General features: G+C 44.6%; 1 protein-coding gene across 1 annotated transcript in view; it reads left to right on the plus strand.

The window, feature by feature from the left end:
- The first annotated feature begins 297 nt into the window (after nt 1-297).
- VLDLR (very low density lipoprotein receptor) overlaps nt 298-24,848 on the plus strand; it is a 30,317-nt gene continuing 5,766 nt past the window's right edge. The window contains exons 1-13 of the mRNA XM_024734250.1: nt 298-440; nt 11,520-11,668; nt 15,845-15,967; nt 17,353-17,475; nt 19,133-19,504; nt 19,607-19,729; nt 19,820-19,942; nt 20,379-20,498; nt 20,603-20,728; nt 21,235-21,406; nt 22,010-22,228; nt 23,964-24,082; nt 24,693-24,832. Coding sequence (XP_024590018.1) covers nt 298-440; nt 11,520-11,668; nt 15,845-15,967; nt 17,353-17,475; nt 19,133-19,504; nt 19,607-19,729; nt 19,820-19,942; nt 20,379-20,498; nt 20,603-20,728; nt 21,235-21,406; nt 22,010-22,228; nt 23,964-24,082; nt 24,693-24,832 — 2,052 coding nt within the window. The remainder of the gene's footprint in view (nt 441-11,519; nt 11,669-15,844; nt 15,968-17,352; nt 17,476-19,132; nt 19,505-19,606; nt 19,730-19,819; nt 19,943-20,378; nt 20,499-20,602; nt 20,729-21,234; nt 21,407-22,009; nt 22,229-23,963; nt 24,083-24,692; nt 24,833-24,848) is intronic.

Below are 24,848 nucleotides of genomic sequence, written 5' to 3' on the forward strand. Positions count from 1 at the left end.
TGAGATTTCCTCGAGAGGAATTGGGTCCTTATCTGCTGACTGTAATTAGCCTTCATTCTAACCAGTAGATCAAAGGGAGTAGCACGAGAGCTGGGAGAGCTGGTGTGTGACTGTGGCTTGTTGGGGAGGGCGGTGGGGACAACTGTCGGGTCCCCAGGGTGTGCCGCACTGGGCCTGGGAGCCCTGTCCTCAGCCATTCTCTCATTTGGGGCCGCACAACTTTCTCAGGCAGGCGACAAGAATCCTTTCTAGGAGGATTCGGTGAGAATCCTGGCAGGTCCCTGAAGTGATCTCGACATGACACCAAGGGGCTGGCTCGCCAGCTCTGGGGAAATGGGACGGAAAACTGCCCCCGTCCTAAGTACCCACTCCAGAGTCCCTAGCTCCTGTCGCCCGGTGGCTTGGGAGACCCGCCTGCCCGCAGTCACGAGTCTCCTGAAGTGAGAGCGAACTTTAATGTATGGTCAAGCAGCCCCTCAAGCAATACTTGTGGGGGTTGAGTCTCCGAATGCCCCCTGCCCTTAGGTTCTGACTGTCCCGAGCGTGAGAAGCTGGGACGGGCTTTTCTGCGCTCTGTGATTGGCTGGCCGCCCGATCACGTTTAGGTTGGTCACGTGGCTCCGCGGGCTCGTAATTTAGCAGCCTGAGAAATGTTATCTTTAAGGGAACGTGAAAAACTGACAGGCTCCAATGGACTGTTCTCTCAAATGCTTTCCCCTGCCTGGACTCCTTGAAAAACGGCGAGTGTCTAGTGAAGATGACCCCTGATGTGTAACCAAACTAAGAGATTGGAAAAGCCCTGAAATGTTTTCAGACTCTAACATTAATCATTAATGGTTGAGCAATACTAACTTATTAAACGATTTCTCAGAGTAGTGCCATGGCTTACATTACACCTTTCATATCATTTCAAAAGACTCCGATATACCAGAAACCACTGATGACTGTCCAGAAAGGTGGGACAGAAGATTCGTTTTTGCTGCGTTCTTTTCATATTCTTTTAATTTAATGTATAATAACTTTCCACTGGAGGTTAACTTTATCCTCTAGAACGCTATGAATGCACCTACATTGTCGAAATGAGTTAGTTGAAGCCATATGTTCACCTTGTATCAGGTAGGTGAGCCTCCCTTTTGCTCCCCTAGGCCACATGTGAAATATGTGACATGCCGTGAACAGCGGAAAATAGAAGCCCACGTAAGACTTAAATTCTTCGAAGGAAAGGAGACACGTCCTTTCTGAGCTGGAGGAAATTTGGGGTTGGCTGAGGCAGGGATTGACCCTAAGCTAACCCAGGCTGGCTCCTGTCTGAAGTTCAAAGCCCCAGGGCATATGGACTGACTTTCTGGCCCTGGTCTTCTACACTCTGCCCATACACACGCATGATGCTGGTCTAAAATACTCTAGGACAGGGCACGTGTGCTTTAAGACTCTGCCAAGGAACTTAAGTCAGGCTAACAAGAGAAATTAAAATTGAGTAATGGAGCATACCTGATGGAAAAAAATTCCTCGGAGTTCCAGGACATTTTCCTCCAGCCTAGGTAGTCAAGATTAGGATCTGGGGTACTATATATTCATTAAGGCCAGAGCCTAGAAGAACCAGGGTTTTGTGAGAGCTATTCAGATATGGCTAACCACCAACAAGAGTCAACGGAACTTCTCCTCTTGTGGGGAGTGGGTTGGTGAAATTGGCAGTGCCTGGAGGGACAGGAGACCGGAGGGCAGAGGGAAAATAAACCTGACTTATCCAGATAGCACCAAGAGGAGATACGACAATAATTGTAATCCTCATCTAGATCAAAGAATGAGCATGTGAGCAGGGACTCTTTAAAGGAGGGTCACCAGTCAGGCCTTCATTGGCAATGACGGCTGCCCGTGGTCTGGAGCAGCATTGCTCCCCAGATCACCCCTTTGCCCAATTCACGTTACATTTAGCTATGTACCTGCCCTGGCTCATTTTGGTTCTTTGCTCGAATTGTTTGGAGTCCCTAGATACCTAAAGCACGTATAAAGGCCAAGTTCAGTAGGGCTGCCAAATGTTAGGACTTCAATATAACCATACTGTGTATTTTAATTATAGCAGCCTCCGTGCTCAAAAGAAGTGCTTCTGCCTTTTATAAAATTGGATACCCATAAACCCAATCTCACTTGAGTAGTTTTGTTACAGTTCTAGGAGAGGTGAAAAATAGTCACAAGCCCCTTCTGTTCCAGGAGGAATGTCAGACTGATCAGACTTAGCAAGAACTCCTAGAGTAGAGCACAACCAGAAGATCAAGGGAACAGCCCCCAGCCGTAGGGTTTTGGTCCAGAGACCAGAAGACCTGGGGCACCACATAGAAATGTAGATATTAGCTATTTAGACCATTTTCTAGTTCTTACAGAATGTGAATAAAGTTGTCCCTCTCTAGAGGGAATAGTGATCAAATTTAGGTGGTCATCTATACAATTTCGAGTCATAATTGAATTTACTTTGGATACTGACCTTTCTTTGGAAAGCCACCTTCACATTACTAGGCTATAAAAAATTAAATCCCTCAAAGGACTATGATAAGCTCTATAATGAAGCTTATGATAAAAGTTCCTGCCTTAGAAGCATTTCCCAGGGTGGGCTAATACAGCTGCTCTCCAGGTGGTTATGGGATAGACTCAAAATTGCTTCGTTTGTTCCCGTCTGTGCTTAAGCCACAGCACGGAGACTGCTTTCAAGAGAAAGAGTCCAAGAATACCTTGGGCAGAGATGGATGAGATGTACCTGCTGAGCAGAAGTCAGTGGTCCAGGGGCAGTTTTTTGGCCCACCTGAAGAGTTGTTGGCTAGGAAATCTGAAGACTGGTAGCTTTTCGTAGGACTTAAAGACAGAGGAATGACTTAGCTCTAGGAGAATCTGGCTTTGTAAATGACAATTACCTCAGTTTCACTCTGCATTTTTTCAGTCCGAATTGGTGTCTCTGCTAAGCTTTTCTGTTGGTTTTCAATAAAAATTCTAAACATTGTTAACACTGCCTAGTTAGATACACTAGATGCACTGCAGGGACTAAATGAGATGGCAGGTGATACCTTAAACTTAGCACACGTTTCCCTTCATGCGAAGTTTCCTAGAAAAGTTTGGGCCTGATGGCTATATGGTGGCTCTAAATTAACAAGAGAACGCCTGCCAGGTGCTGGGAGAATAAATACAGCGATTCTGCTAGAAGTGGCTTAATATCTGCTTAGAGATCCTTTGCCCACTTTGTATTTTAAAGATGCTGCATGGGTGGGCGGAGCAGGGAAAGGGCATTCATGGCCCTGTATTTAAGAGAGAACTTTGGGGGCAGAAACTATAAGATAGGACCATGGTTGTGGGAGAGGGAGGGGTGGGCTATCGGGTCGGGCTTGTAATTTGCCAAACAAGGGAGGCGATAAAACCCTTGGTGATAGACAACATTTCCAAGTTACATCGTGTGTTATAATTCTTCCCCCAGATACTATGAGTAAGTAAGGTTCTTTTATAGACTGCCTCTAATCTTTAGTTTTCTTAAGATACCTGTCCAAGGTCTGAGCTACTAACTGATCTATAGGTTCCCTAAGTAGGTGGTAGCTTGATGCCAGCATCCTTTGTACCTCTGCTCAAAAGCACTTGACTTCCATTTACTGAGTGCCCACCACATGCCATATAGCACCAGGCATAAGCGACACAGCGACCAAGAAGTTGGGCTCTTCCTTCATGACATTTAGTGTAGTGGGAAAGTCAAACGGGAAATCAGTGATCCAAAGACAGCCTGGTATAGAAGCTCTGGATGGGAGCGAGCAGACCCAGTGGTCAAGACTTAATCATAAAAGAGGCAGGTAGCAGCTGAAGATTGCTGGAAGTCCCACACACCACGTGGGTTACAGCTTATGAAGATTTCTCAAAACTCACCGAGAGCTTAGACTCTCATGTGACAAAGCCAGGAATTAGTCCATCTCTGCAGATGATCCTACAAAGGTGATAGCACTCAATCAACAATAGATGGCTGCCAACGTTACCGAAGAACGCTACAATCCGTCAGAGGTAAAAGCCCTGAAATTTCTAACTTTACCAGTGAGCCCTGCGTGCTGGCACCTCTCTCCTCACGTGGAAACGAGGCTAACGGACCCACACTGACACACTCATTCTGATAATATAAGTGCAGGAAAGTGCTCTGTTTTTAAATGATAAAGTTTCTGAAGATGAGGTGAAAGTACCCTCGTAGGCATTGAGAACTGTGGCCTTTGTAACCTAAGAGTCTTTCAAAGTATGCTAACTAGTGAAACAACTGCTCATACTTGGTTTCAAGTTAAGAAAACCTGGGAAGAATGCTTTGGGAAAAAAATCTGTAGTTCAGACCAACGTTATTAGTGAACTAACAAGTCAACGGATGCATTGGGGACTACTCGCTAGTGCCTAAAAAATTTTTAGACGTCAGGCACCCGGTCCCAACTTACAAAGACACGTTCCAGGCCCTGCCATAGGGGATCTCCGCTTGTAGAGATGGAAACACGTAGGTGAGCACATCTCAGTATGTGACGGCTCTGTGACAGGCACAGGAGACGGTGAGAAAGCAGCCTGACCACACCTAATTGGTCAAGAAAGCAATTGAGGGGCTCGTTCAAGGATGACATTTGAACGGGTGGTAAGCGATAGGAAGAAGCGGGGGAAATGGGTAGGAAACTAGACTCAATCCTAGAGCCCATGAGAAGCCTGCAAGTGATCCCATCCCTGGCACTCTGGGCCATCCTTGGCTGCCTGATTCACCACGTTGATGTGGACAGAGAACATGGCAGCCTGGAGGCAGAGGAACAAGAGACAAATTTAGATCAAGTGAGAGATGAGTGCTTGGACATGCCCAGGACTTGATGGCAAAATGTCAGGGGAGAAGAATCTAGGCTCACGTTTGGACTACTGATTTAGAGTGAGTGGTGGGTCAGTCAAAGATCAGGCACATGGGGATGGGAAGACAGATTTTAGAAGAACCTCTTTACCGTGTACGCCTATTAAGATATCCAAGTAGATTTTACCTGATGGCACAAAGGTCGTCATCATAATCTCTGTTGTTCGATTGGCAGTTGTCACCTATGTCCATCCAGTGATGCACACGACTTATGGGGTGAGTACTATAGAGTCCAACCCTGAGAATGAAGTAGTCACCCGCATTGTGGGTAGAATCTTAGCCTCCTAACCTTCCCCCAGTGGTTTCAGAGTGTGGTCAGGGACCAGCAAGGTCAACAGCCTCTGGGAACTCAATAGAAATGCAAACTTGGGCCCCATGCTAGACCTACAAAGTCAGAATCTCTGGTGAGGGGGCAGCATTGTGTTTTAGTAAGTCCTTCAGGGGCTTCTGATACAAACTTGATCTTGAGAACCACTGACTTTTACCACCCACAAAACGAATAACTTCCCAAATATATCAGGAGGGCCTTAGCTCTTTCTAGACAAGAAAACCAAGCATTATAGTCCTTCTAGGAAAAGACCTGCTAGGGATACTGAGGCAGCATTTTTTAAAATTCAGAATGGGGATGGGAGGGTGGGCTCTATCTCAACAATAAGGCTGTGTTAGGACAGTGACATCCTGACAAGTGATAGTACCTAATTCTGGATTAATTTAAACTGACACTACTACCCACATCACAAGTCAGCAGAATATTCTGGAAGGAGGTGGTCCTGAGTCAGGTGCTCTAGTCGGTATGCGTGCTCAATCACATGGTATCTGGAGCCAGACTGCCTGAGTTCAAATTCTAGTTCTGCCCAAGGTGATCTTGGGCAAATACTGTCCTCCCTTCCCCAAACAGGTTCCCTGGTATGTAAAAGGGGAACAGTAGCGCTGACTGTGTAGGATTGAGAATTAAATCAATTAAGAAACTGAGGTCTTAGAACAGTGTTTGGCTAAGAATAAAAATTAAGTTATTTATCCATGATTCTCAAGATCATCTCAACCTGATGTAAATGGGAAAACTGATGATTGAACTGTAGGATTGAGTGAATCAGGATTAACCCAAGTATTTCACAGTTTTTAGTTGGCCCCCGCCTGGTTCTCACAAGGCTTGAGAGGCTGTCTGTAAGGCCAGAATACAGCTCAGTCCCTCATCCTCAGTTCCTCTTACTAACCTTCTTCCCTTGTAGGAAAACTTCTTTGCTGAGTTGAAAAGCTGCTTGTCCTAAAAGGAGTTTTAGCCTATGAATAGAAAGATTGGCGTTCAAGTGGCAAGCAGTAGGAATGAGCTGGACTAAAAATAAATGCCCTTGGCAGCCCCAGAAGTGCCAAAACAAATGGACTGAAGAAAATTCCAGGAGATGATAACACCCGTACACTCAAGCAAATGGGAGGGCTGTGAAAGATGTGAACACTTGGCCTTGCTAGTCCCAGCAGTGTGGCAGCCGCAGCCCCTCTGTGCAGGCTGAAGTTCATGTCTGAGCCTGACACGCAGAAACATCTTACTGTGGGCATCCCTTCTGGAGCACTCCTGCAAAGGTGCCACTCGGAGCCCTACAGGGAACTTCGTAGCCCACTTGGAAGGCTTGGTATTTACCGTAAGATCTACGCAGTTTTTTGTTGTTTTTCTTTAACCAAAGCTTACGTACTGTTCTTCCATGTTAACCGTTGCAGGGACAATTAGACAACAACGGCAGGCTGACTTCTAAATGCATTAAAACCCCTGAGTTGCTTGGAGCCAGTGAACTGCCAACATGTCTGGGTAGCAACGTTAACTATTTAGGTAAGCAAGGCTCCTGGGACATGGGCGCCTTGAAGTAAGTTTGCAGAGTCTGATATCAACTGTGTAAGCGCAGAATTAGTGAGGAAATCTTCAACCCTTCTGGGCCTTCAGTCATTCATTACAAGTGAGTGTAAACAGCCATGTAGACGACTAGGTACAAGTGACTTCCAACCCCCTGGCCCAAAGGGGTAGGGGTATTCATCCTAAGTATTAGAGCTGAAAGGAAACCCAGATCTAGTCCAACCGTTTGATTTCTTAAAAGTTATGGAACGCTTTTCAAATCCTTACACAAAACTCCAATGTTGAAAAGAGACGCTGGTTGAAACAGAGGCTGAATACCCAGGTTCCCTGCTGTCATAGCCTTTGCCCTGACTGCAGCCACCCCGATGCTGCCAAGGCATTCCTGTGAACCCCGTGACTTTGAGGAACCCGCTAAAAATCACATTGACTCCGACTTTTCACCCTTCTGAGCAGATAGACCCTGGGTTGTAGGATGCCGAGCGCTTCTACTTGTAATTTATTTTTTGAGGCATCATTGGCTTTAGCTTAACCTAAGCATTGAAAGGACCCTGGGTGTCGATCATTTCAAGCTTACCCTGTTCTATGAAAGTATAATGCTGAACTTGAGACTGAACTGTCACGGATGGAAATAGACTACAGGCCCACAATCCTGTAATCCCCCAAAGCTTTGCAAACCGAAAGCTTAATTCATTTGGTGTTTTCGATTCTTTTGGAGCTCTGTACGGCAGCATTCCCAGGTAGGCACCACAGGTGTAAAGGGAGAAGCTTCCTGAAACTTGGGCAGAAAACCCACCATGCTGCAGTCAGGTGGCTGAGCTCTCCCCGCTCTGCACGATACAGGGAATTAAACAGAACTAGGGAGTCCTTTCTACCCAGGAGCAATCTTTCAAAACAAGGTGCTTAGGAAACTTAAGAAACCGAGGCGCGGCCATAGAGCTTAGGGTCTTTCTTCTCTTCTCTTTAAAGAAAGAGCCCTTTATAAAGCCAGCTAGCTTTACCCACCCCCACTCCCACCACTCTCCTCTTTTAAAGAAGCAGGGATGGTTGGTTAGCAGCGTACTCCATTCCTAACGCCATTGTTCTCCTTTCTTAACGGAGAGCCGTGTGTGTCATGGTAAAACACAGCTTTATGACCATCGGGCAGAAGCTTGGGTGAAGTGGAAACGTCTGAGATAAGAGGTAGAAATTAAACTCCTTTTTGTCTTGAGATATTGGAATAAACACTAAGGAAATGCCCGTGTCTGTCCTGAGCCCGCTCAACAGCGACTCTTAAAGCAGCATTGCTGGCATTTTAACCCAGTATTTGTTACTGTTGATTGCCTGTATGTTACAGTTACATTCAGAGAGCTTCCTTAAGGTGACAGTGGACTAAACACCAGCCTTACGCTATTGTGCGCCCATATTTAATCCCAGGCCAGCTTGAGTGTCTATAAAATCTGTAGTTACAGTCAAGGCTCATTGTTAAAGAGATCTGCCAGGTACCTAACCCCAAGTGGAAAACCATCATCTGACGCCTACTTTTAAGTCCCTGTCCAAGTCGGATTATATGGTTACCTTTCTGACAGCATAGATGTCAACATCGATGTTTTTGTCTCATTTTGACCAAACAACTAAAACCTTTGGTAACTAACACCTTTTAAAAAGGTATTCTAATTGCAACCTGACTTTTCTTTCCAAGTATATGTATATTTCTGTTCTCTGACTATCATAAATTGTTCTTTTTTTACTTTCCAAGTAAAGTACTCTAAGTAGATTCTTACCACTCCCACAACAGTCAGAGGTCGTGGGGATAAAGAACTACAGCCAGTGGGCCCTGGAACAGATAACCCCAGCATTGAGAATATTAAGACTATATCGAGACTCCAGTGATAAAAGGGGGAGGGTGAGAGGCAACCAGGCACTTCATACTTGGTTTCGCGGTATAAAAACTAGCGTGCGATGCTTCCTGACAGCCTCTACCCTCTCCTTGTTCCCCCTTCTTGTGCCCAATAAAATATTTGTGGAGGGCTTCCCTGGTGGTGCAGTGGTTGGGAGTCCGCCTGCCGATGCAGGGGACGCGGGTTCGTGCCCCGGTCCGGGAAGATCCCGCATGCCGCGGAGCGGCTGGGCCCGGGAGCCATGGCCGCTGAGCCTGCGCGTCCGGAGCCTGTGCTCCGCGACAGGAGAGGCCACAGCAGTGAGAGACCCGTGTACGGCAAAAAAAAAAAAAAAAATTGGGGATTGAATGAATAGTATGAAATACAGGTAGGAAGAGGAGTTCCCTGGTGGCCTAGTGGTTAGGATTCCAGGCTTTCATTGCCATGGCCCGGGTTCAATCCCTGGTTGGGGAACATCCCTCAAGCCACGCAGCACGACCAAATAAATAAATAAATAAATAAATAAAAATGGTTAACATGGTAAATTTTAAGAAATGCCGGGGGTGGGGGGGCGCGCAGGGTGGATTTCGTGGTGGTCCAATGCTTAGGACTCAGCACTTTCACTGCTGGAGGCTGGGTTCAGTCCCTGGTCAGGGAACTAAGATCCTGCAAGCCACGTGGTGTGGCCAAAAAGCTAATAATAATTATTAAAAGATAAAATAAAAAACGAACTACAGATAGGAAGTGCCATTGATTCATCCTGCTTTGTATCTGGGTCCTAGCTTAACTACACGCTTGTGGGCAGAGTGGTACATATAGTTTTTAGACGAGTACCTTTAGTACCTAAGTAACCACACACCCGTATGGTAAACTAGGACCAAATTTTAATCTCCCTGGGAATGAGCCACAAAGTATACAATGTTCCCAGACAGTAGGGAGTAGCTGATGGTATGGATGCCAACTAGAGCATTGTGTACATGACACAAGAGTTCCAGTCTGTGCTTGTCACTGTAGCATCTGTTCTTATACCCACATGCCACAGCTGCAGACGCTGAAAGGTACAGGAAGTCGCAAGGCTTTCTGCCGGGAAGACCTCCCTAAGGAATCTGCATGAACTATATGGCTCCACTGTTTTTCTCGAATATTTGCAGTGTATTTGCTGTAAGCAACCAGATCTTTGCCTTTTATCTCGAAGAAATTACATCCTCCAGAAGGATAGACCTGCTAATGATAGGAAACACCTGAATATCAGCTGTCCCATTCCAGGCAAAAAAAACTAAGTGTATTCATTCATGCCATTATGTGAATTATATTCATACACTGAGCATAGGAAAACTGAGTTTCAGAAAAATAGAATCCAGGTCTGTGGCTCCCACCTTGCTTCGCTTTTCTCACATCACTAAGTTAAAAATGATCTCCCTTTGGGTGTGGAGAAAAGCGAACCCTCCTACACCGTTGGTGGGAATGTAAATTGGCACAGCCGCTATGGAGAACAGTATGGCGATTCCTTAAAAAACTAAAAATAGATCTACCATATGACCCAGCAATCCCACTCCTGGGCATATACCGGAGAAAACCATAATTCAAAAAGATACATGCACCCCAATGTTCACTGCAGCACTGTTTACAATAGCCAGGACATGGAAGCAACGTAAATGTCCATCGACAGACGAATGGATAAAAAAGATGTGGTACATATATATATACAATGGAATATTACTCAGCCATAAAATGAATGAAATAATGTCATTTGCGGCGACATGGATGGACCTAGAGATGATCATACTAAGTGAAGTAAGCCAGACAAAGACAAATATCATATGATGTCACTTATATGTGGAACCTAAAAAAGTGACACAAATGAACTTATGTACAAAACAGAAACAGACTCACAGACTTCAAAAATAAACTTACGGTTACCAAAGGGGAAAGGTGCAGGGGGGGAGGGATAAATTAGGAGTTAGGGATTAACAGATACACACTACTAGGTATAAAATAGATAACCAACAAGGACCTACTGTATAGCACAGGGAACTCTACTCAATATTCTGTAATAACCTATGTGGGAAAAGAATCGGGAAAAGAATCTGAAAAAGAATGGAGATATATATATGTATAGCTGTATCACTTTGCTGTACACCCGAAACTAACACACTGTAACTCAACTATAATATAAAATAAAAATTAAATTTAAAAAAATGATCTCCCTTCACCTCTTAACTGTACCTTCTTCATGCTTTTTATCTTATCTTGGAGTCATTTTGTAAACATGTCTTTTTCCAATTAGACCTCCAATTCGGAGATGAGGAAGCATGGATTAAACCTCACGCCTTTTCTAAATATCCTTTACTTTGCTCGTAATAGAAGCATCATTGATGAGTAACAGCATAGAATGTGGACAAGAAATGCCATTAAAAGATTAGGATTTGGCTGCATGATTATAATGACACAAATGAGTTAAAGGAATGGGAGAAATGAGTCCACAGGTGAATCCCCTGCCCTGCCACCTGCAGTCTCTGGGCAATCTACGTTCCTTCTATCTTGGTCTGGCTCCCTTGACCCAAGATTACTATTCCAGCCACCATGCCTAGTTTTCAGGAACCAGAAAGGAATAAAATTAAGGAAACTGGATCCCCTGTGCCTTTGAGGATATTTCCCAGAAGTTGTATATACCCCTTCTGCTTACATTCCATTAGCCGGAACTTAGTCCCATGGCTATGCCTCCTGCAAGAGAGGCTGGGGAATCTAGTCTTATCCAGATGGTGTGTGCCCAGCTAAGAACTCAGTTACTGTCAGTCACTGCCCCAAGGCCCATCCAGCTCTGGCCCCTACAGTGTTATGGCCTCTGAGTCTGCAGCTGTCCCTCCAAGAGGACTCCTATCCATGGGTTTCAGGTAACGAGCACCTCTAACTTACCATCCTTGTGTCCCAGCTTAGCCAAGTGTTCCTTCCTGATTTTAGGAAGAAAAGCCAAATGTGAACCCTCCCAATTCCAGTGCACAAATGGCCGCTGTATTACCCTGCTGTGGAAATGCGATGGGGACGAAGACTGTGCTGATGGCAGTGACGAAAAGAACTGTGGTGAGTAAAGAGCTGGACAGTCTCACCTGCCACCTCGCTAGGACGTACGCATTGTATTGAAAGATGATGATATTATATCTTAGTGTCTACAAATGTATCGAGATTCTGAAAAATAGAATCCACTCCTAAGAACTGCTTTGAACTCGAGTCCAAAGATTCTATACTTCCTGGTCTGGAGGGATATGATTGTTTGATGTGAAGTTAGCGACTTGAGTATGGAATTTTGAAGATATAGTGGAGTTCTTTTCAAATGATAGACGCGGTTGATCTTAGATCAGACAAAATTTTGGTATAGGAAGCTAGAGGAAGGAAGGGGAGGACCAGAAATAGAGACAGACAGAAAACTGCTTTGAACAGACTTTCTTTTTTTTTTTTTTTTTTTGCGGTACGGTGGCCTCTCCCGTTGCGGAGCACAGGCTCCGGAGGCGCAGGCTCAGCGGCCATGGCTCATGGGCCCAGCCGCTCCGCGGCATGCGGGATCTTCCCAGACCAGGGCACGAACCCGCGTCCCCTGCATCGGCAGGCGGACTCTCAACCACTGCGCCACCAGGGAAGCCCCAGACTTTCTTTTTTTAATTCTCAAATGGTTCCGATCCCCAAAAAGCAAGCCGTGGACAGTAAGAAATCCCCTGCAGTTTCAGGAATTAATTAACTCCTGGTATAGAAACTATAAGCCAGCCCAGATCAAAGATCAGATAAGGATTCTTTTTTTAATTCCCTGTCTACAGAGATGCTGATTTTAAAGCACTAGGCAAGATGGAAGACATTCTCTCCCCCAAGAAAATAGGGATACGCCATCATACCCATTGATCAGCATCTATTAAAAGATCATTATGAGGGCTTACCTGGTGGCGCAGTGGTTAAGAATCCGCCTGCCAATGCAGGGGACACGGGTTTGAGCCCTGGTCCGGGAAGATCCCACATGCCACGGAGCAATTAAGTCCGTGCGCCACAACTACTGAGGCTGCGCTCTAGAGCCCGCGAGCCACAACTACTGAAGCCTGAGCGCCTAGAGCCCGTGGTCCACAACGAGAGAAGCCACTGCAATGAGAAGCCCGCGCACCACCACGAAGAGTAGCTCCCGCTCACCACAACTAGAGAAAGCCCGCACACAGCAACAAAGACCCAACACAGCCAAAAATAAATAAATTTATATATAAAAAAAAAAGATTATGAGAAATGCCTGTCTTTGCAACCTGTATAACCTCTCATTAAGCCAGGACAGCTGAGAACTACATGTCAAGATGGCATTTAGGTACCTTGAGTACATGCTGAAGTTTGCTTTATGATCCCTTTGTTCTCTGTTGTAAAACTCTTGAAATAAGGTTGTTCATGAATGTCGGTGATAACATTGCCATTTGCCTTTTAAAAGACGTTACATAATAAGGTAGATAGCTAGTGGGAAGCAGCCGCATAGCACAGGGAGCATAGCACAACGTTACATAAAGATGTCCACTATACAAACTAAAAATCCAGAAGAAAAATAGTAGCTAAATGTAGATTTCACCAACTGCCATCTTGTTATGCCCTTACCTCCTTCTTCATGCATCATTACTAAACTGCTATAGTATAAACATACTGGCAGACAGTCCTGTGCTTGAGCTCTCAGAGCAGCATCATGGGTGTCTGCATGCCAATATGTAAATTAGCAGCTCATTTGGAAGCAGAGTAAACCCATGCTGCAGTATCAGAAAAGAAGCTTATCTCCAGTCTCAGGACCAAGAATAGTTCTCCAATGTGACACATTTATATCATTTGCATCCTAACACTAAGATCTTAATCTATTCTACAAGATATCGAGTTCCATGCTCTTTCTGGGTTACCGGGGTGATATAATTCTCTCACTGATTTTCTCACTAAAGGACCTCACTCTTGTCCACTGTTCTCTTGGTGTGAGTAGCCATTCTTCTTCTGTGCTAAACTATATTTGGCAAAACCCATTTGTTTTTGTTTTTGTTTTAAGAGAGTAATTATTCTCTCCATGGTGTGAAGTCTTACTTTACCGTTTGACTACCTCAGTAGAAACTAACCTGAGTCATTGTAGGGGTCATCGCTGGCTTTTCCTAAAATAGTCTCTGCATAAATCGATTCTAGCCACGTAACAGGAAGGTTTGGAAGAGGCAAGGAGGTAGATGTACCTACAATCAAGATCATGCAAAGTGGGAAAAAGTAAATATATTCTTGGCCAGAATTTGTCTCTGCCTCTCAGATATGAAGGTAGAGAAGGAAAGTGGGAGCTTTGCTCGGGGAAGCTCTGAATGCTTATTTTGAGATGTTCCTCCATGGAAGGGAAAAGCTACACAATTACTTAAAACTTCCAAAGCCAATTCCTGTTTTTCCTGTCCAACCTCTTGATGTTGAACTTGCTTACTATTTCAGCAGGGCCTTTTCTTTCAAGCATGTCAACTAGCATATTTAGTCAACTTCAGCTTGGATTCTGCAAGCCATGTTCCATCAGTCCTAGTAACTCACTCTTCTACAAGTGTTAGGCTGAACTGATACATCAGTGACTCGGATACCCCAAGAATGGAACTGGTAGTTCTCTTCCCCGGTGGCCCATCTAAATTTCTATCCACCTCTCAAGGCCCAGTTCAAACAGCCTATCTTTACCCTCCCAGTCTGTGCTCAGAATGGAGAGAGAGGAACCCTAGCAATCTATCTGACCCTGTGTATCTTGTTCACTTTGTAGTATAACCAGTCTTTTCTATCCCTGTAACATCTTATACTTCTTAAATTCATGAGGTCTCTTTACAACCATTCCGTACTCTCTCTTTTGCAACTTCTGAAGAGTATCACAGGGTGAATTACAATAACTGACTCTGAGACCCTCTGGCACCTTCCTACATGCTCAGGAGAAGATGGGCCTTGGATATCACTTAAACTGTTAACACTGGCGTTTTGAGTATTTCAGTGATTTTAGAAGCAGGTATGAATCTAGAAAGTAATATGGCCTTTCATGTTCCCTTGGCTACACAATTTTAGGAGGTAAATAATCCTTTTCAGGTCATCATAATTGATCATCCCATCTTGAGTTCTAGAAATTGACTATAATCACTGTCTCCCCATTAACAGTATCTGAGGCTAACCCAGAGCGGCTGTCTGGTTTACTACACTCTGAACTCTGAGTGCTGTACCTGGCTTAAACCCCTGACCTGAGGTGGTCCCTTTCATCTTTTTAGCAAATTGTTGGCTTTTAGCTGATTTCCGATTACAGAATATTCGTTAGAGAAGAATGTTTTAAACTGGAAATTCAAGTAGAAAGTATAGGCACACGGGCAAAGAAGAATATAATCTGAGGATGACCCTAGAATACCCGATGTGGCTCCTTGTCAAGCCCCTTCTTACTCCCTCACTTCCTCACAGGTAGGATGACCAAGCTGCCTGCTTTGCTTAGCACAGTCCCTGGTCAACGCTCATCTTCCTGGGAAAATTAACACTGTCCCCCTTCTACTGAGATTGTGTCAGTTTGGACAACAGAGCGCGTGGTCTCCCTAATTGAGGAGAAAAGGCTGCCCTAGTAAGAATTAGTAGCAGAACTGATACCTTGTCTTAGGCTATTTAAGTCTGGTAGTCAGTTACGGGTGCCGGCAGCCTCCATAGCAGGCTCAGTGACTTTTAGCTGGTTGATGTGAGCCCGCCCTTCGGATGCTAAATACAACCTCTCTTATACTCAGGTTTGCGCTTTCTCTATTTCTTACCCAGTGGGTTCCTCTGCCCCAATAGACCTGTAGGGGTGACAGTATTCAGTACTGGAGCTGGGTCTTCTGCCTCTGCACTAAACCCATGTGTTGTTACGAGATGCCGCTAGAACAGTTATACTATGATCCAGTCATTTGACTGTTAAACTTGAATGACTTGGAAGAAATGCGTGAAAAGAACAAAATTATTACTTAATCTCAACATCATCAAGCAGGGAAGAAGTTCATTATAAGGGATCCCTTCACCTCAGTGTCCTCTAAGTCTCTCAAATGATCAGCTTCCTCCCCTTCCTCCTCTGAGGAAAAAAAAAAAATTTTTTTTCTCTAAGATTCTCCGGGATATTGGCAGTTGAGTGCTAACTGACTCAGATTTATTTTTTAGAGTAAAACACATCAAAATGCAGTTGTACCCCCAGTGGGAATGTAGGGCTCTTGGGTGAGTGACTTCAATTTTAACCCTGCAAATCAACTTTCGTAGTGAAGAAGACGTGCACCGAGTCTGACTTTGTGTGCAACAATGGTCAGTGTGTTCCCAACCGATGGCAGTGTGATGGGGATCCCGACTGCGAAGATGGTTCTGATGAAAGCCCAGAGCAGTGCCGTGAGTGTGACTTGCTTTGGACTTGAACTTTTCCAAGCTGTTCCGTGTCTCATAGCTCTAAGTATTGTATAATCTAAAACTTGATTAGTTTTCCTTGGCCCCCCCTTAAAGTTAGGCCAGTTGACTCTGAGGTCAGTCAAATCACTAACAGCCAATCTTGAAAAACATAAAGAATGTTCTTCCTAGTCTAACAAGACTGACGTTCTCTTGGGTAGCTTCACTATTGAACATTTAAGACTGAAGCCAGATTTCAAGAACTCCTTGACTAGGTGCATAGATTTCAAATGTTTGATGATAATGACTCAGAGTGGATGGCACTCTGGTCCTGGAAGCTAAGTCAAGATGTGAGGGTCCCCCCGTGGGCCAAGTGTAAGCTCTTAGATGCACAGCTTCTCACGTTGTGAAAAAAAATCTGTTACTGAAGGGGTAAGGTGACTAGAAATAGGATGATAGAGCAATTCTTAAGAAACATGTAACGTAAAGTTATTAAAGTAGGGAGCTTACAGCTTGTTCTTAAATAAGAGAAACTTCATAGGTATGCAAATACGTATGTATCCTCAGCTGATATTCAGGAAAAAGTCTATGAGATCATAGAGGAAGATGATTTGGGACAGTTAAATCAGAATCATTTGCATGTCCTGGTGAAGAAAGTCTCCGTGTTCCTTTTAAGGCGGTAGAGGCCTGTTAAAGCACTAAAAGTGGAAGTCTAACATGAACAAAGTTTAGGTCTGGAATCAAGCAGAAAGGAAGGGATGTGTGTTAATTTCGGTTTTCCAGGCAAGAAGTAAGGGAAGTTATATGAGCATTGGCCAAGGGAGGTGAGTTACCATAGGTGAAGACAGGTTCCGTGAAGATTCAGCCCAAGTTTTAGCGGGGGATGACCCCATAAAGTCAAGAATTAGGGGGTGTCCCTACTTTGCAAGATGTCCGTGGAAAAGAGGTTGTGAAGGAGGCCTGTGAAGGAATCCAGGCAGAGGAAGACTTCATAGGTGATAGAGCATCTGGCTTTTAATGAAGTTGGGATTAGGTTGCCAGTATCCGGGCCTGTCACTTGATACCCAGCAGATCAATAATGGTCAAGGAGCAGGCCAGCCAATGAACATAACCACGCCAAGTAAAACAAAAGCCAGGACTGCGCACACCGCGGAACCTTGACGGAGTAGCACGGTCAAGGCTCTCCGGTGGACTGCCAGGTAGCCTAGGTTGGCATGGCTTCCGAGACATGGAGCTGTCGAAGGATCTGCCCAGGCTTCAGCTAGTAAGTCGAATTTCCCCCGTGTGCCCGGCCACTGAGTTACAGATGCCACCACTTCCAGACAGCACAGGGGCAGCAGCTTTGCACTCACGAGTTTGGAGGCTCTTTTGAGACTGTATATCATCAACAGATATGAGAACATGCCGCATAAGTGAAATCAGCTGTGGTGCCCGTTCCACTCAGTGTATCCCAGTGTCCTGGAGATGTGATGGTGAAAATGATTGTGACAGTGGAGAAGATGAAGAAAACTGTGGTAAGAAGATCAGTGTTGAGTGGCTTATCCCAAAGACCCTTTTGCTCAAAGAAGGGTGGGCATGAAGGTGCAGTTGACTTGCCTTTTAATGACCTCACTCTCTGCTCTACTACTTGTCCTTCTTAAATGCCCTCAAACTCTGAGAGAAGTTCGCATGGTAACTGACCATTGCTTGCTTGGGTGTTTCTTCTAGGCAAATAGAATAAGAAGGTAAGTCATCCGAGGCACTTCCATGTAGAAGTAGCTCAGTGAAGCCGCAATTTTGTGGACTCTCGTCTCAGCCAGGACAGTAACTCGTGGGCCTTCCTCACTTGGGCTCAATCAAGCTAGAAGGGGACTAGGGCCCCCGAACACATCCCTAGGTCGAAAATTGGATCTTCTTAGTGGAATAAACTACTGGAGTCTCACACAAGCATTTCTCAGTCCCCAAACTAGTTTTTCTTTTAACCTTTCCAAAAGTTAAACTGGCACAGAAGTAGGAATTAACATCTTGCTGGCAGATACCCAAAGATAACTCTACCCAACCGGTGGTACCTTTGTCTCCTATCACACAGTTCCTGCCTGTAAAAGCTAACTCTGTTTCCTAGCCTTTCATGTTTCTGCTCTTGGAAAATATGTAATAAAATGCTCAATGTTAAAGGTGAGGCCCTGGGAAAATCTCTAGGTTAAACAAACATTGCATTGAATGTTCTTTCAAGCTACCGCCCTTTTTATAGGGCCTCCTGAGACTGACAAGCATAGGCCTCTTGATGCAGTAAGTATACAATGAGCTGAGGGTACTTGTAGTTGAAACACCAGTCTTGCGCGTAGAAGTCACCTCCTGAGGTCATTACCACTGCACCTAGTCCAATGAGTTTTGGCATTTAATCCTAGAACTGAGCTTTATGGATTGGTAAGCTGTGGCGCTGCCACATGTTTCCCTCTGAAATCCAGACTTTGCTTCCCAAGAGAGTCGTGGTCTCCACCCCAATTACCACCAATTATCGACCTTAATTAATTTGGCAGGAATTTGAGTCAAAGTACAAACTGGCTAGTCTGACTAGCTTATCGTTATTATTGCACCTGGCTGCTAGATTGCAGTTCTAGCCCCAGAAGTGACTTTCTAAAACTTGAAAGTATTGAAGACCTGTTATTCCTGAGCCTGGTTGGAAGGACCAAAAGAGAAGGAACCGTGTATGGTGTTATAATACATGGGGGCTACTTTTTGGTGATGGTGTCATAATGCTTATTATGAGTGAATGTTTGCTTACATACCTGATGCATAATAATCTCATCTCATGATATGTGGCCTGGCCCGATGAGCAGTATATCCATTTAAAGATAACTCACGTCTGCCTTCCCCAATGAAGTCTCTTGTGACAGTTTATTAATCACTGTCCCTTTAAGATGCATCTCATCTCAAATTAACTTCTAGTCTTCAACTCTTCTCTCTGTCCTACATTTCTCTTCTTATTCAAATGTCCTAGCATCTCTTACATGGTAAGACTGTTTCCTAGTATTCTGGGAACTGCCTATTGATATAATCTGACTTTAGCTTTTAAGTTAGGCAAGAAAGCTTGGATTCATGATCCATGATCTGCATGTTAGAGTTTGGGACAAGATGCTTGAAAGGACAGGTCTGGACGCATTTTCAGTGGGGCGTCCTCTCTCTCAATAGGCAATGTAACGTGCAGCCCTGATGAGTTCACTTGCTCCAGTGGCCGCTGCATCTCCAGGAATTTCGTGTGCAACGGCCAGGATGACTGTAGCGACGGCAGCGATGAGCTTGACTGCACCCCACCCACCTGCGGGGCCCACGAGTTCCAGTGCAGCACCTCCTCCTGCATCCCCATCAGCTGGGTGTGCGATGACGACGCAGACTGCTCGGACCAGTCGGATGAGTCCCTCGAGCAGTGCGGCCGCCAGCCAGTGATCCACACCAAGTGCCCAGCCAGCGAGATCCAGTGCGGCTCTGGCGAGTGCATCCACAAGAAGTGGCGATGTGACGGGGATCCTGATTGCAAGGATGGCAGCGATGAGGTCAACTGTCGTAAGTAGCTTTCCTATCAGTGTGGCACGTTCGGTTCTCTCCCACGTGTCAACCAGGGACTCTTTGGCTGGCTTCATCCCCTGCCGTTCCCTCCCGCTGTAGCTTCCCGAACCTGCCAACCTGACCAGTTTGAGTGCGAGGATGGTAGCTGCATCCACAGAAGCAGGCAGTGCAACGGCATCCGAGACTGTGTGGACGGTTCTGATGAAGTCAACTGCAAAAATGGTAAAGGGTCCCTAGGTGTGGGGTGTTAGTCAAAGGACTGCTCTGATCAGACCCACGAATGGAATGTCTCTTCTGTGTTTCTCTTTGTAGTCAATCAGTGCTTGGGCCCCGGGAAATTCAAGTGCAGAAGCGGGGAATGCATAGATATCAGTAAAGTGTGTAACCAGGAGCAGGACTGCAGGGACTGGAGTGATGAGCCCCTGAAAGAATGTCGTAAGTGAAGGGGTTGCTTGAGGACAGATTTGGGAAGGTTAATTAGACCCGGCAGAGCTAATGCGGTTTGGAGAGCCTGCCTAATGCCTGGGTAAACTACTTGGATGAACTAGGTTCAGTTGTTGGGCTTCAAAGTGAAATTTTATGACTTAGAAGTAGTGACAAAGTAGTTCCTAGTTTCACCCCCTTCAAGGTAACCAATCAGCAGTAGAGAAACTTGACTAAATACTGCTTAACTAACTGGTACCGTGCCAAGGAGGTTGGGTTTACTCTTCCCCCAAAACACGCTGAGATGCGTATGTGTAAGACGGATTATTAGATCTTAGAAAAATCATGGGCTTGACCAGACTCTCTAGACAAACAGCCTGGATTTTAAATGTTAATAGGACAAATATCAATTTGAGTGTTGAGTTACTCTACTACCTTTTGATTTCAGATGTAAATGAATGCTTGGTTAATAATGGCGGATGCTCCCATATCTGCAAAGACCTAGTTATAGGCTACGAATGTGACTGTGCAGCCGGGTTTGAACTGATAGATAGGAAAACCTGTGGAGGTGAGTCGAAGGACAGAGCCCAAGCCCCGGGGGTGATGGGAAAGGTCTGTAGATCTCCATAGGTTATCTAGGAACAGCAAGACTAACTCTAATTTCCCTCCTAGATATTGACGAATGCCAAAATCCGGGGATCTGCAGTCAAATTTGTATCAACTTAAAAGGCGGCTACAAGTGTGAATGTAGTCGTGGCTATCAAATGGATCTTGCCACTGGCGTGTGCAAGGCAGTAGGTAAATGGACTTGGACTGGTGTGGCTCTGGTACCTTTCTGAGTACGTGATTATGAAAGGTACAGCCAGTGACTACAACAGTCAAACGAAATATAAGATCTAAAAAGTACTTGAGAGCCACGGTACTGAACTCACAGCGCAATATCATAGGTTAAATAGCAAATTGTTGCCCCAGACCCCTGCCTTGGTCAGTTCCTTTTGCATATGGTACCTTGAATATCTACTTACTCTCTGCTTCCAGAACTTGAGTGCAATTCAAATAATTCAAATAAGTAACTTATCATCAGCCGCCCTCTTACTGAATGCTGTGACTCCAGGGCTGTCTTCTTAAACCGTGGGAAGTGCTGAGGTGCTTGCAGGTCCCAGGGCATGGACTTCAGCAAGAGTACTCCTGAGGTGTTCAGCAGTGCCCTCACTTTTTAAGTGCTCCTCTGTTGGGAGGAGGGGACTTGGAAGGACGTTGCCTTCTTACAGCGAAACTAAATTAACCTGACTCCTGTCTTGCAGGCAAAGAGCCAAGTCTGATCTTCACTAATAGACGAGACATCAGGAAGATTGGCTTGGAGAGGAAAGAATATATCCAACTAGTTGAACAGCTGAGAAACACTGTGGCTCTCGATGCTGACATTGCTGCTCAGAAACTATTCTGGGCTGATCTAAGCCAAAAGGCCATCTTCAGGTAACTTTCCGTTCTTGGTATCTTCGCCTAAGTCATTGTCACTGGCCTTTGGGAAGGTTTGGAGGAATTTCTCTTGTGTCTTGCTCCAATCTAGCATCTAACTAGTTGGAAATAATAATTCTAAACACTGATTCTTTATTAAATTACTGTCGGTTCCTCATTAGAAACTAACGATCGCCTATAAAATAAAATATGGCTACAACTGTAAGATTATAACAGACAACAGCTTAATTTTTCCAATTTTCCCCCCTTTCTCTCCAGTTAGTTGAGAACTGTGCATAGTTGCCACAAATAGAAATGGTAGTGATAGCTTTTTCTTAACGGCAACTATAGAAACTCAGATGATGGTTACTGAAACAAATAGCTTCACTTAGAAGTGTGGTGTTCTTGCATGTAGAGTACAGACCAACAACGAGATAACCTGCAGTATTGTTTAGGATCAGTAAGCAAAATGGTTACATAATTTGAGTGGTGAGCTGAGCTATGGGGTTTGCTAGAGTTCTTTCCGAACAAAGTTGTTGACCATTTTGTGAGCAGAAAGTCCATTCTCCAGGCTCCGATGGTGTCAAACTCTTAAATTTCTTGTGACCTATTCTGTTTCAGTGCCTCAGTTGATGACAAGGTTGGTAGACATGTTAAAATGATCGACAATGTCTATAATCCTGCAGCCATTGCTGTTGATTGGGTGTACAAGACCATCTACTGGACTGATGCGGCTTCTAAGACTATTTCAGTAGCTACCCTAGATGGAACCAAGAGGAAGTTCCTGTTTAACTCTGACTTGCGAGAGCCTGCCTCCATAGCTGTGGACCCGTTGTCTGGGTTTGTATTCTGTGTTTTTCGTCACGTAGCCTTTCGGATGCTATCTGCATAGGTCAGGAGCTTTCCTCATGCCTAAAGCAGTACTTAAATCCCAAGACTTAGCAGCTCCCCACAACAAAGAATCATCCAGTCCAAGATGTCAGCGGGGCCACGGTTGAGCAACCCGGGAATGGCCTCATCTATACGACAGGCCCTCCCTGAGCAGATAACTGCTGGTTCACATTAGTGAAACAACATTTCTGATTTGAGGTACACCAAAAGCTGTATCTAAACCCTTATGCCCACCCAGCTTCCATGCAAGTGATTTTTTTTGATTGAAGTATAGTTGGTTTACAGTGTTGTGTTAATTTCTGCTGTACAGCACAGTGATTCGGTTATACACATATACATTCTTTTTCATATTCTTTTCCATTATGGTTTATCACAGGATATTGAATATAGCTCCCTATGCTATACAGTAGGACCTTGTTGTTTATCCATTCTGTGTGTAATAGTTTGCATCTGATAACCCCAAACTCCCAATCTATCCTTCCCTCACCCCCGCTTCTCCTTGGCAACCACAAGTCTGTTCTCTGTGTCTGTGAGTCTGTTTCTCTTTCATATATAAGTTTGTGTCGCTATGCAAATGATTTTTAATTTCTGTCTGAACACTTTATCAGGTCAGCTCTGGATGATCCAACCTAAGTAGTAGCATGAGTTGTAAGGATTTTGGTAACCACATTACCTCTAGGCTTTCATCTAAATGTGCAAGTTGTCTGAAAGTCCAGTGGAAATAAACAGACCTCTCTAGAAACATTTCACTGAGGACTTCCCCCAAACTGCCCCTAAATAATATAGAAAAGCAGCTGTTAGGAATTTGACTATAAAGAATATGTGGTACATATATACAATGGAATATTACTCAGCCATAAAAAGGAATGAAATAGTGACATTTGCAGAGAAGTGGATGGACCTAGAGACTGTCATACAGAGTGAAGCAAGCCAGGAAGAGAAAAACAAATATCATATAATATCGCTTATATGTGGAATCTAGAAAAATGGTACAGATGAACTATTTGCAAAGCAGAAATAGACACACAGACGTGGAGAACAAACATATGGATACCAAGGGGGGATGAACTGGGAGATTGGGATTGACATATATACACTACTATGTATAAAATAGATAACTAAGGAGAACCTACTGAATAGCACAGGGAACTCTGCTCAGTGCTCTGTGGTGACCTAAATGGGAAGGAAATCCAAAAAAGAGGGGATGTGTGTGTACACGTAGCTGACCCGCTTTGCGTTATAGCAGAAACTAACCCAACATTGTAAGGCAACTATACTCCAATAAAAATTAATAATTAAAAAAAAAGGAATTTGACTAAGGCTGTAGTAATCACAGTTGGCCCCCATGAAGCTTCACTAGGACACAGTCAGCCCGCCCCTACGGTAAAACTTAACAGATATTCATCTTTTACTCCACTGAAAGAATTGGCCTTTTATACAGGAAATATATAACCTGTGACTTTGGGCTGAAATTTATATATCAGACTTATATAGTTTAATATAGTTAATAATGAGCTTGTAGATTCAGTGTTAACTTCTGTTTACCCAGAACATAATTTAGACCCTTAAGTGGCACAATTTGTACCCTCGAGTTTTCTGCTCACTCTTTGAAAATGTCTGTCTCAAGCTGCAACTTTATTCCTTCTAAACCACCAAGGCTTATTTCTAATTTAATTCTTCCCAGCTTTGTTTACTGGTCAGACTGGGGTGAACCAGCTAAAATCGAAAAAGCCGGAATGAATGGATTTGACAGACGGGCGCTGGTGACAGCGGACATTCAGTGGCCTAACGGAATTACACTTGGTATGTATGTTCTTCCTTCCTCGACCACGATTCGACTGTCTGCAGAGTTTTAACTCATCTCCACAGTTAATTCTGGACTACAGCAGACAACTCTCATGGTGCCTTCTTTAGCAGGGACTTAGGATGAGAGGAACCGAACAGTACAAGTGGAATGGTGGACTTAACAGATGACATGCTCCATGATTACTAGCTTCTCTATCCATTTGGAGCTAACATGTGACCTGCGTTAGGTGAATCTTGGGCCTTGTGAGCTGTCATCCTACATACTCCTGGCCTAGGTGTCGCAGCATTTCCTGAATTGCAGGCTCATAACGGTTTTCTTCTGGCTCCTAAGGGGAGAGCAACAAAATGCTCACCTCTTTTAATACTTCTATAACGTCACTAATACTTCTTAAGTCAGTTACTTTGACAATCTCAGGTACCCCTTGAGCCCCCCCAAATGAATGTGGGTACAGATTCTGCATGCTGCTTCACAAGGTTGGTGGGACCCTGTTAACAGCCCCTGCTGGAGAAGGAACCGTGAAAGTAGAGTACTGGATTCCTTAGCTATTTTAAATGGAAGCAGGGCAGTACTGACTTCTTATACAGTGACCATTCTTCTCCCACCCAGACCTCATAAAGGGCCGCCTCTATTGGCTGGATTCCAAATTGCACATGTTATCCAGTGTGGACCTGAACGGCCAAGATCGCAGGGTGGTCCTAAAGTCTCTGGAATTCCTAGCTCATCCCCTCGCGCTCACAATATTTGAGGTAAGACGTGTGTCTC

Source organism: Neophocaena asiaeorientalis, unplaced genomic scaffold, assembly GCF_003031525.2.
Source record: "Neophocaena asiaeorientalis asiaeorientalis breed wild unplaced genomic scaffold, Neophocaena_asiaeorientalis_V1.1 scaffold256, whole genome shotgun sequence".
NCBI lineage: Eukaryota > Metazoa > Chordata > Mammalia > Artiodactyla > Phocoenidae > Neophocaena > Neophocaena asiaeorientalis.